General features: G+C 43.8%; 1 protein-coding gene across 1 annotated transcript in view; it reads left to right on the top strand.

Annotated features, from left to right (window-relative positions):
• Positions 1-9,063: 9,063 nt before the first annotated feature.
• Positions 9,064-13,038, top strand: part of LOC308530613 (cell adhesion molecule CEACAM10-like) — a gene marked incomplete at both ends in the record, with an annotated part of 50,299 nt that continues 46,324 nt past the window's right edge. The window contains 2 exons of the mRNA XM_081107322.1: positions 9,064-9,148; positions 10,026-10,379. Of these exons, the coding sequence (XP_080963448.1) occupies positions 9,064-9,148; positions 10,026-10,379 (439 nt within the window). The remainder of the gene's footprint in view (positions 9,149-10,025; positions 10,380-13,038) is intronic.

Genomic DNA, 13,038 nt, shown 5'->3' with positions numbered 1-13,038 from the left:
TGAAGTAACCCCACAGGATGGTCTGAAAATAAAACCTTCTAACTTAAAGTGAGTCATGGTAGGTAGTCCTGTGCTAGGCTCATATCTTTCCTGGCGAAGGTCAGTCTTAACCTTAACTGAGCCCATTCATTGATTTTTTGCTTCTACAATAACATACCTTTGGAATGTCAGGGTGATTTTCTTTTTTCCAAACCCCTCACAACTCCAGAGGAGAGAGCACAAGACCCCTCCATGTTATTGTTATCATGCTAATTGTTTTCTGCTAACTATCTCATACCAACCAATATAAAAGAAGTATGTGATGTTTGGCTTTACTTTTTATGTAATTCCAGAGATTGTCTCTATGCTTTGCTATTTTTTCTTCTACCTCTCTAATCTTTAACCACTGGATTTCATGTCACTCCTTTTCCTTCTATAGATTGCAAAATGTATAGCAGATGTTCTACTGTCTAAATATAACCCTGGAAAATCATTCCATGAACCCCAAGGTCATTTCCTACTTCCTGTAGATCCCTTTTAAAGATTGTAATTGAATTTTACGCAAGAGACACCATCTCAAGAATAGGAATATGTGTTAGTTATGATTTGTATGTTATTCACACTAGGTTGAGGCATTCACTTGAAGGACAGCAACAGTTAAAAATGATAAATTATGATTTGGGAAAATTAACTCCTATTGGGGAATTCCCGATGAGTTAAAGTGACTGAGGGACACATTTCTCTGTTCAAAAAATACAATTCATTTCTCATATTTGGCCTATTCTACTAGTCTTTTATTGTCCCTATAACTCCAGTTTTCTGGATTGGTGTAATATACAAATGACATAATTAAAACAACTAGGTAAATTTTCAGAAGCTTTAAATCTCCCTTGGCCTAAAGCCCTCCTTATGGTTCTTCTCAACCTGCAATCTCCTTTTTGGTAAACACATAGCTTTTTTCTTCATTAAGTGAACACCAGTAACCCCATGTACCTAGATGAAGAGATATATGAATCAACCTTATGAAAAAGGAGACATTCTGCATTATTATGAAGAAGTTATTAACCAGCTTATAGGGACAGATAAATTAGTGGCATGTATTTACAGGACTGCTCTCAGGGCATGAAGACTTCAAAGACCGTGACTTATTTTGTCAATTGGAAAAGACATCAATGAAAGACTCCTCAACATTGCTTGAAGGGACTTTATCAGGTGCCCAACCACAAATGGACATCTGACCTGTCTCTGACACTTGCCTCCACCTATAGTGAAAAAAGACTTTTGAGAATGAGAGGTCACTGAAATTAGAGATCGACAGCTATCCCAAGACACCAACAAGGCCTGTATAACTACAAATTGATTATCTTTACCTGTCTGTGAATACTAGTGATAATAATAATTATACTTGTTCTTTGGACTTTTCTCAAACATTGTCTATATAGCCTGATTTTTAATAATGACTAAAGGTGTATATGATAACTTCTGTATTATTAATAATACTTTTTTATGTTTTCTTTTTTTGAGACAGGATAGTGAGAAGCTAGGAAAATTCCTTGGCAAGTGGAATTAGGCAACTGAGACAGACAGCTGAACAACCTGGCCAAGCAATTTACAGCCAGATGCAGAAGGCCATCAGGGTGGAGAGCCCTGGGTACCTAGTAATGGGCAAAACTGCCCCCAGGGGGGACTTCCCATCCCTGTAATATTGCTGATAATGTGGTTTAGACTGCTTTCCCTGGCACTGATCCATTATTAAGGAACATGACCCTTAAAAGGGACATCTAGGAAAGCTGATGAAAATACTGTTGAGATCTTCCCCTGAGACCTCTGTTAAAGCCGCACCTTCAGAAAGTAAACAAAATTGCTCAAGACAAAGAAGCCAGTGTGTGCCATCCTTGTGGCACCCACACCCACCAAATCTCCTTTTTGAGTGAATTTTCTTTCTTTTAATCTCTATGAGGTACCCATGAATCTTTCAACAAGGGGAGCAATGGGCAGCAGCTGCTTGTCCGGGACTAATTCCATTGACTTGTACCCCAAACTCTTTTACCTGTGAGCTGACAGCAGCCCCACCTAGACTCACTTCATTCCCATGTTGCTAGAGAGCCCAAAAAGTCTTGCCTAGTCTCCCTCCTACTGACTCTATCCTAAGCCTTTCCTTGTTTCACTGTTCCAAGCTTTAAAAAACATACATTCAAAATCACCTGAACTCATGTTGTAAAATCTTTCTTGCACCAAATCAAGAATCCACACACTGCAGGCCGGCCTTAAGCAAATCAGTTCAGGACCTGGCTCCGTTTCTGGTAACATTTTGAAATTTAGAAGGAATGCTATTGCAAAGGAAAAGAATGGGTTGTGTGTGTGTGTGTGTGTGTGTGTGTGTGTTTTAAGAGAAGTTAAAAGTAAGTAGTTTTTCCTAATCAGTAAGTTTTTTGAATACTATTTTTATTGATTTCAGAGAGAGGAAGGGAGAGGGAGATAGAAAGAGAAGCATCAGTGATGAGAGAGAATCATACATAGATTGGCTGCCTTGTGCAAGTCCCCTGCGGGGGAAGGAGCCCAAAGAATAGGCATGTGCCCTGACTGGTAATTGAACTGTGACCTCCTGGTTCATGGGTTGGTGCTCAACCACTCATCCACACTGGCTGGGCAAGTTGGTTATTTTTTTTAAGATTAAAAGCACTTTTATGCTTTTAAAGAAGTTTAAATTTTTTATTGTTTAAGGTATTACATGAGTTTCCTTTTACTCCCATTGACCTCAACCCGCCCACTTCCAACCAGCAGCACATGCCCTCACCACCGCTACTATCAGTGTCCATTGGTTATGCTCATATGCATACATACAAGTCCTTTGGTTGATCTCTTACCCTCTCATCCACCGTCTTCCCTCATCGGTTGGACAGTCTGTTCAATTCTTCTATGTCTCTGGTTCTATTTTTTTCATTAGTTTGTTGTTCTTTATATTCCACAATTGAGTGAGGTCATGTGATATTTATTTTTCTTTGACTGGCTAATTTCACTGAGTATAATGTTCTCAAGTTCAATCCCTGCTGTTGCAAATGGTAAGAATTCCTTCTTTTTTATAGCAGCGTAGTATTCCATCATGTCGATGTACCAATGTTCTCTAATCCACCCGTCTGCTCTTGAGCACTTAGATAGTTTTCAGATCTTAGCTATTGTAAATTGTGCTGTTATGAATATAGGGGTGCATATATCATTTCTGATTGGTGTTTCTGTTTTCTTGGAATATATTCCTAGAAGTGGAATTACTGGGTCAAATGGAGGTTCCATTTTTAATTTTTTGAGGAACTCCATACTGTTTTCCACAGTGGCTGCACCAGTTTGCATTCCCACCAGCAGTGCACAAGGGTTCCTTTTTCTCCACATCCTTGCCAGCACTTGTCATTTGTTGATTTGTTAATGATAGTCATTCTGACAGTGTGAGATGGTACTTCACTGTCATTTTGATTTTCATATCTCGGATGATTAGCAACTTGAGCATGTTTTCATAAGTTGGTTATTTTTGAATGGCAAAAAAACGATAAACCAAGAAGATCATGGGAAGATCTAGAAAGTTAGTCCAAAAGAAATATTGAGAAAGATATTTTTTTTAAGAATGCTAGAACGTGATTATGGGAATAAGCCTACACTTCAACTTATGAAGGATTACTATACTATATTAATTAAAATAGAAGCTTTACAAACAAGGCTTTACAAACTCTCTAATAGCTGCAGAGACATAGGAAATTTACTGATTAAACATTACTGTCTTCCTTGACTTTGGAATGTTTAGATGGTAATTGTAATTTCTGGCATTATTAGAGTCTTGTTTCTGTATATACCTTAAGATTATAACTTCCAATTGCAAAACTAGCAGGAATCAGATCAATAATGAATAGCACTTGAGCATTGCCAATGGGAAACATAGTGGCCATAGAAAATGGGAACCCATTTCCTGGTCAGATTATAATAATTGAAGAGTTGTATAGTTTGTCCTCTAACTATGAGTATATGTCATACTAGATGCAAAAACAGAGAAATGAGACAGAGAGTAAAACTTGGATTATAGGTTAGAAATAATCCAGAATGGTTTTTTTTAGTGAAGTCCCATGGAATCTTCCTGCCTCCTATTTACCTGCTTGTCTCTTTTAAGAAAATTCAGCCTTGACTTCCATCCAATGTTACAGTCTTGACCCATCCCCAGTGGTTGGTTATTCAGCAAGACAAATGCTTACACTAAGGCTTCCTAGGAATGAGCCTTCTTAGCCCTGTGGGAGCACATTATCCAATCAAAATGTTGGTCATTAATGCATCCTTTAGATTGACCTATGACGAAAATATGAACGTGTTGACAAACGGGCCACATACTCAACCTGACAAGCTCAGGGGAGGCCTGGGGTGGGATTTACAAACTCAGAGACCTACAGTAACCACATAGGATGGTGTGAAATGAACATTTTCTAAACAAAAGCTAGCCATGGTGGGTAGTCATGTGTTAGGCCAATCTCTTCCCTAACAAAGGTCAATCTTCAGTTTAACGAAGCCTGTCTACAATAGCATACCTATCGAATGTTTGTGTAATTTCTTTATTTCCAGAGTGCCTACTGCACTGCAGAACCCCTCATTATTATTGTCATTGTGTTGATTGTTAACTGTTAATTATTCTGCACCCACCCATGTAAAATTAGTATGTGTCCACTTGTTTCACTTTTTATCGAATCTCAGAGATTTCCCAACTTTGCTTTCTCCCACCTTCTAATATTTCCCCAATGGGTTTCCTGTAATCCCTTACCCCTTCTGCTTTGATTGTAATGTATAAAATAAGAAGTAAAACTCCCATTCTCTGAAACATTTTCTCAGTCTATTTAGTTTTGGCTTTCCAGCAATTCTCATCAGTTTGGCTCAAATGAACTCATGAAAATTATCTACAGATTTAAACACTTCTTACATTGGCAGCCAAAAATTCCTACACATTTTTCGTACCCTCATGTCTTCAGGGAAATTCCAGCTTCTAAGCAAGGTTTTGTCTTCATGGTGACCTGCCCTTACCTTGCATCTATCCAGGGGCCTGTCAGTTTCTTCATCATCACAAAAGACACTCTTATCAACCCTTATAAATCAGAAAATTCCAAGTATTTTTTGTTGCTCAGTTCTAAGAACCAGGAAATATCACCAAAGATCTTTGTATGATATCACATAGGGAAATTGAAGATGTTTGAGGTGGGATCACTTGCCTAGAGTCCCCCAGCCTGCATGTGGCCTCAGACATGCCATGTATTGGCACATGGCATTTATGTTCCACCCCTTTCCATGTTCCCTCCGATATCAGGAAGACTGAAAGGTTAACTAATCCATTCTCCCACTCCTTCTGATGAGAATACAGATGTGAATTAAACTCAGCCTGAGATGCACGTGTGTGTAATGTGGAAGCTGGAAATGAGATAGGCCTATTATTTCTGTTACTGTGATGACTGATGGGTGACCTCTGGCAGACACAGCTAATTCTTTCTCTGTGGGAGGGGACTTTGCCACGTGACCTTGAAACCCAACTTCCATTGGCAACTCTTCAACTTCCATTTCTCTAGCCCTTTGATAATTTTACAAACACCTAATTCCTTGTGTGAAAGACTTTTCTACACAAATGTTTATGGAATATTTATCTTAGAGCCTGTCTCTCCTTACAAGTTAAACTCCATGAGCACAGGTTCCACGTATTTCCTGCTCTCTGTGGTATACCCATTGCGTAGCCCTGACCGCACACACTACAGATACTAAGTAAACACTCATTAAATGGATGAGGGAAGCCATATAATGGATGCCGGTCGCACTGTGGGACACTTACAGTCAGATCATGTTCCTTATCCACACGAAGACCTTGGTGTCAGCCAGGAAGGAGGCCACAGCCTCTTTTTACAAGGAGATGTCCCAGGGACAGGTGTTTACCCCACTTAACAGTCAGGAAGAGGGACAGGAACCTCCTAACAGTGAAGGGCCAGACCACTGTGATTTCATTGCCAGGAAATCATAGCCCTCCCCAGCCCTCATCCCTTCAGGGCCTGGGAAGCAGCCTATGTTCATCCTTTTATCACAGATCCCTGACATGGCAGACATTCTGAGTTCTCCATCCAAGATAGAGTTTCTACCAAGACAGGAGGGTGCTCACACCCACCTCAAGGAAATTAGGGGATGACTCAACATCCCAAGGTCCCTGGTCTGAATACAGCTGCCTGTGGCCCTGGCTCCCAGCTCCCAGTGTCCTGGGGAATAAGGAGAACTTCCTCAGCAGCATGGGAGAGGAGAACCCAGGATCTGGGGGTGCTCCCATTTCAGAGGGTTAGAGGGCATTTTGTGGATCAACCATCCAGGCCAGCGCCCTCTCCCAAAAGAGCCTCACCAGGTCTGGCTTTGAAAATCTGGAATGGCACATCCTCTTGAAACAGCATATCCACCAGAGGGGACAGCTCCCCAGACACTGGACTCATAATACTCTGGACAAAGGCAGTCCTCTCACTGGGCTCAGCCTGCCCTGGGATTCAGTCAGGAGGCATGAGACACACAGGGACCAAGCCCCGAAAGGCAGGCTCTTAGTCTAGTGTTCAGAGCTCACCTCTGTCCAGGGCTCACATTGAGCTCCTGCCTTCTAGAGCCTGCACAGCATTCCTAGTGTAGTACCTGACATTGCCTGCTAGTCTCCTTTTGCCTTCCAGGCAGCGATATTGAGAAGCAAATACAAAACACAGGACATCCACACTTGAATTGGGCTTTGGCTAAGGAGGTGCAGAAGGAGACCTATTTCCATTCCCTGACTAACAGATTTTACTGGGCCCCTCCGTCATGCCTGCTCTGTCCCTCATGCTCTTTCGAGAAACTGTGATTGAAAAAGGTGCTGTGCAAGAAACCTGATAAGCCCAGGGGACCACATGACAGGCCTGACAAGCTCAGTGACGCACAGTGTGGTCTGATCACAAATGCCTCACTGGGCAGGTGATGGCAGGTAGTCAGGTCGCAGTCCTACAATTTCCTTAGCAAATGTCAGACTTTACCTCAAGAGAGTCCTTTTCCTGTTCTTATGCATCATGGATAACATACCTTTGATATCACATACCTCCAGCAAATTTTCTTGCTAGACCCATTGAAGAGCCGGTGGCACCAGAATACAAGACTACAGAGCGCTCATGTTGCCTGGTTTTCTGCACAGCCTCTGTACCTGCTCTAAATGTTAACTATCTTAGACCCTCCAAAGTAAAAATAATATGTGTTTCTCCATTTTGCTTTTTATTTATTTGTAGAGATCTCCCTGCTATGCTTTCCCTCAGTTTCCCATTGATTTCATGCAACTTTTTTTATCTTCTCCTTTGATTTTAATGTATAAAATAAGCTACAAAACTGCTGTTCTCAGTATTTGAGATCTTGCTTGCAGTCATATGACATCAATTCAGCTGAAATACTCAAAAAATCCTCCACAGGTTTGGACATTTCTGACCTTGACATGGTCTAGGAGCAGCTGCTTTTTTAGGGATCTTTATGGTGCTCCCCAACTCAAAACTGGAATCACACATGGGTAAGGCGAGGTGACTTCAAAAAGTACCCCAGGCAGAGGGCAGAGGCTGCTGGAACAGTCAGGGTGGACAAGGAGAGGATCAACCAACAAAGAGAGGGAGGGTCTCCTTGAAAACATTCCCCAGGGACAAGGGAGCCCACAGCCACCTGGGCTCCCACCACAGTTCTTGCTTCACACCTTACCCTTCACACGTGGAAACTGTAGATCCTTCTGAGACATGTGGTGATGTGATCTCTGTTTCCGGAAACAACGGCCAGGCTGGTGACAACCTGAGATAGAGGGAAGGTCTCCTCCGCTGTCATCACCCAGCTTGATGCCATCTCTCCCCCAGTCCCCTCTGTGGCCTTCCTGCTGGGAGGAAATCCCAACTTCCTAGGGGATTTGAAAACACAGAAAAGACCCGGTGCCCAGCTGTGTTTCTGTGTCACCACCAGAAAAAACCTCCAGTTTGGGGCCTGTTGGGTTCTCTGTGTGGTGCTTATGGACACAGGACCAAGCTGTAGCAGGGGCCAATGCTGGTGGGAGAGGGTCATCCACTCAGGAGGCCATGTGTCTCCATCAGCTTTGCTGTTGCCAGTGGGATCCACAGGCCAGTAAGACCCACCTCACCTGAGAGCTTGTTAGATGGAGAGTCTCTGGTCCACCCCACACCAGCCAAGTCAGAATCTGCATTTTTTAAAAAATATTTTATTGATTGATTTTTTACAGAGAGGAAGGGAGACAGATAGAGAGTTAGAAACATCGATGAGAGAGAAACACTGATAAGCTGCCTCCTGCACATTCCCCACTGGGGATGTGCCCGCAACCAAGGTACATGCCCTTGACCAGAATCGAACCTGTGACCCTTGAGTCCGAAGGCCGATGCTCTATCCACAGAGCCACATCCTTTAGGGCTAGAATCTGCATTTTAACAGGATGTGGAGACTCTCCCTCTGCACAGGAGAGGGGCAGGGCCCCCCACCCTCACATCATAGCGTCTCATCCTGGCATCCATGTTGCTGGGCAGCTGCTGAAGCAGCCTTTCAAAAATGTCACCTGTGCACCCCAAACCTTACAAAGTTAAACAGGAGATCCAGTGCAGAGCCGGGCATCCCTGCGACAATTTTCCTGAGATGGCCCCAGACCACTTGCTCTGAAGGGAAAAGTCAAATGTGCAGTGAAAGGGAGCTGTGGAGAATGACCAGGAACTCAACGCCCAGGCCAGTGCTTTCTGGGCACCTGCCTGTCTGTACCTGTGTAAGTTTGTGTTTGTATATGTTTTTGTTGTCAGAGGCTTCAGCAGTTTACAGGGAATCAAAATACAGAGTAAAGGTAAACTGAAAAGGGCAATATGGTTGGAAAAAATGAGGGGAGGAAGAGGGAGGGTCCTAGCCCTGACTCTTCACTGGCCCACATGACCAGGAGGTTATCTTGTTCCAACAGGAGGCTCAGCACACAGGGAAGAGGGAGAGCACATCCCACCAGTCTGGACAGAGGTGTCTGGGAGCCTTACTGGACCTCGCGCTCTTCTCTCAGAGGTAGGGATGGAGCAGGCAGCAGTCCCCATGGAGTTCCCTGCAGCTTCTGCCCACAGAGGACGTGTCCCCTGGCTGGGGCTCCATCTGGCAGGTAATGAGGGGACAATCTCTGGGAATGTAAGGGAATTGGGGAGTCGGAGAATGGCCAAGATCTCTTGGGGAGGACAGCACTCTGTGAGGGAAGAAAGGGCTTCCCTTTGAACTTGAGTGAAAAGACGGGGTGTAGAGTTAGATGAGAGAGGGGGCTCACCAACAGGAATAGCTCATCATGTAGAAATGATGAGGGGCAGAAAAACCTCAATTGCGGTTCATTTGCTATGTTATTCATCCCTGATTATTAAATTTTGACAACTTACCACAGTCATGACAATTTATTTCAGGTGATACCAGAATCATTTTAACCAGGGGTGCTAAACATTGTCCCCACCACCAGCAACAAATATGGGAAAATACAACATGGGACATGGACAAGTCTGGGGAAACTCATTCATTCACCCACAGGTGTTTGAAGCCTGTTGCAGGCACTGGGGGCACAAGATCACAAAATCTCCAGCCCCCATGCAGCTCACATTATATGGGGAGAAAGGAAACAAGAAGAGATCTACTTGTGACATCTGGTACCCACAAGTGCCCTGAACGTCACAGAGTGGGGACAGGTCAGAGAGTGAAGATAGAGGGTCTTTAGAGGACATGGTCAGGGAAGGTCTTCCAAGAAGGCCACCGAGTGTCAACAGGGATCTGAGGGAAGTAAGGAGGACAGCCACACAGACAGTGGGAAATAGAATTGAAAATAAGAAGCATAGGTTCTGAGGTGCTGAAGCCATGGTGGCCATGTTGCTGACCTTGACCAAGGAGATGCACACACGAACTCACATGAAGACTAAGGCTGAGAGATGAAGAGAAATGCCTCATCTTTCCATCCCAATACATAGATCAAAATACTGATCAAATTCTCTCTTCTCTTCTAGCCTTCCTTTTAACCTTGTGGATCCCGCCCACCACTGCACAATTTGCTATTGTGAGGACCACGGCTAGTGAAGGGCAGGATGTGATTCTACGTCTCCGCAATACGCCTCCAGATGTTACAGGGTTTACTTGGTACAGGGGCATGAATATGAAGTACCAGAATTTCATTGCATCTCTTGCAGGGTATTACAGTGTATATCCAACAGATACCGAATACAGTGGTCGAGCGGAAATAAACCTTGATGGATCCCTGATCATCAGAAATGTCACTGTGTGGGATCGAGGATTCTACATGGTAGTAGCCCTACTTCCAAATTCACAAAGAGAAAGAGGATTTGGATGGCTCATTGTATACCGTGAGTGATTGCTCTCTGACTCTAGGTGTCAGGTGGGGTGAATTCTACTTCACACACAGGACTGCTACCCCTGGAATCTCCTCCATCCCCCTCTTCATCATGTCCCAAGCTGGGTTTGGGAATTTAGTGCAGGACACACACAGTGGAGACAAACATCCTAAGGTCAGAGATTCCATCCCAGATTCCAGCCCCACAGAGATTCACCACAGAGAGAAGGAACAATTTGATGGGAGTGAGTCAGCAGAGGGAGAACAGTCTCAGTCCAGGTCCCTGGGCCCCTTTCCCTGATCATGTCGCTGAGATAGAACCTGCAGGTCTCTGTAAGGACCTGGCCTGTGGGGTTCTCTGGGTTCTTCATAGAGAAACTCAGCTTGGGCAGCCACCCCCCAAGCCCCTGTCACAATGTACTGACTGCAGAGTCCCTGGGGAGCCTGTGTCAGGTTGGGTTTTGCCTTCTGTGAAGGGCTGAGTGAGAGCAACAGTTTCCCATGTGCCAGAGTCACAAGGCTCTTGAGCTGGTTACCAGTTGGGGCTGAGCCCTCCTTCCACTGAGACTGTGTGTGGAGAGCACAACTGGACTAGCTCCCCAGATTATTATCTGACTTTTCTACTGGACTTAGGAGAGTCCAGAGAAACATCAGTGCCCAAGGGAAGTGCAGGAGAAAAGATGTTCCTGGCAGCTGCTCATCTACCAGGGATCAGCACAGGGGATTCTCTCGTGAAGTCCATCAGTAACAGATGCCTCTGATTAGAGCAGTTTTCCTTTCCAATATTTATGTCAAATACTGTGAATATTTTATGATTAGTACATTGTCAGCCTAGCAGTCAAATATTCATTTTTCTTCACTGAGGGGAAGGTGAGGCACAGGTAGATACAGTTCCTAAGCAGAATCACAAAGACCATGAGAAATTCATCTGAGTCACTTGAGGTCTATTTGCAGCCATAGACCCATCTTTTCCTCCAACCTTAGTGGCTTATTACATGTCTTTGGATTGCCTATGTCAATCATTGGTTCATATCCTTCCTTCTTAGGGGTCTTCAGCTCAGAACAGCAGATTTGGTCTGGGTAGTGATGGCACATTTAGAATTAATTACTTTTACCTGTGGAAAAAAATTGCCTCAGAACCATCAGAGTCAGAGCAGATATTTTGAGGAAAGAGCATTGCCCCAGGTCTCAAGCCCACACTCAATCAAACTCTCCCTCTATTTCTTCACAGGGCCAGTAAGTGTGCCCACACTCTCAGCCAGCAACACCGCAGTCACAGAGAATGAGGATGCTGTTGTCATGACTTGCCACACACATGAGAGCTCCCCCAACTGGTTATTCAATTCTATGAGTCTGTGGCTTAGGGAGAGAATGAAGCTAACAAAGGACCGCAGAACCCTCACCATAGACCCTGTCAGGAGAGAGGATGCTGGGAGCTACCAGTGTGAAGTCTCCAACCACTTCAGCTCCGCTGAAAGTGCGCCTGTAGAGTTAGATGTCAAGTACTAGTGATCTTCCTCCCTTCCCCTATGTTATTAAAAAAAAATTAAAATTAAAATGCACCTCTTAGATTTCTTTTGGTGCTTGAAATTGTTTAGAAGACTTGCTTTGAATCAATAAATACTAAAAAATGTGAGCTGGCATTGTCATTACTGTTGACGTAATGTAACATTCCACATTGAACCCCATCTCTGATTGGTTCCATTTGCGCCATCTCCACAATGGAGGGGACACCATGTGCTTCACAGGAGGGGCTGTCATTGTGTGATGACCCACGGGAGTAATCTGACAGGAACATGAGCTCTCTCCCGTTTCCAGGGAGGCCTGTGGAGGGTGCCTGGACACTGGTGATGATGGGAATAGACAAGAGAACACCTATGTGAGATGCAACAGTGACTTTGTCTCCCTGTTTGATTGTCCCGAAAAATTACTAATGCCTTCTGGAGTATTCTTTTGTTTATAGCAATAGACTTATTTGCATGAACTCAGTAGCACTCTGTCCTCTTTTTTGATAAAATAGAATTGGGAATGTTGTTAATGCAACCATGGCTTAGCAAATGTCCTAGTTCAAACTGATGCCCACAGAATCATAAACTACCTCACCTATTATGGAGCTGTTTTTGACCAGTTTAAGACTCATAATCTGTTTGCGAGGAGGCATCACCCAAACCTAGAGACTGCAGGTGAAGTGTGAGGGTGAGGCCCTATAACCTCAAGAGTTTGTTAAATCCTCTATCTGAGGTTTCATTGAAAAACCAGCATCAGAGCAAACTATAAGGTGAATGTCATCCCTCTGCACTTAGGTCATTAATCAGGGCAAATTGAATGACACCAGGCATATATGTGATAGGACTAAAATACACTTCTTCCTTGGAGCTGATGATTGATCAAAGGGAAGGGGACTGTAGAGAGAAATGTAATGTCTGGATGGAAAACTCCAGAAGCACAGCCTTCTTGGAGATCAGATGCCATCTGTGTTCAGTCTCTCAACTCTTTGGCATCTATTAATAAATGGCTAGGAACTTGCACTTCTTTATTAATTGCAGCAACTGATGGCAATGCAAACTGGGACTTGGCTGAAAGGTTTTAGTTGTGTTTGCCTACACTGTACAGAAAGTAGCTGTGTTATAAACTAGAGTCCTAATTATTCCCTCAGAGTCTTTAATTTTTCT

The sequence above is a fragment of the Myotis nattereri genome, assembly GCF_964212035.1.
Source record: "Myotis nattereri genome assembly, chromosome: 15".
NCBI lineage: Eukaryota > Metazoa > Chordata > Mammalia > Chiroptera > Vespertilionidae > Myotis > Myotis nattereri.
Note: the sequence above shows the minus strand (reverse complement) of the source record. Positions and strands in the feature narration are given on the sequence as shown.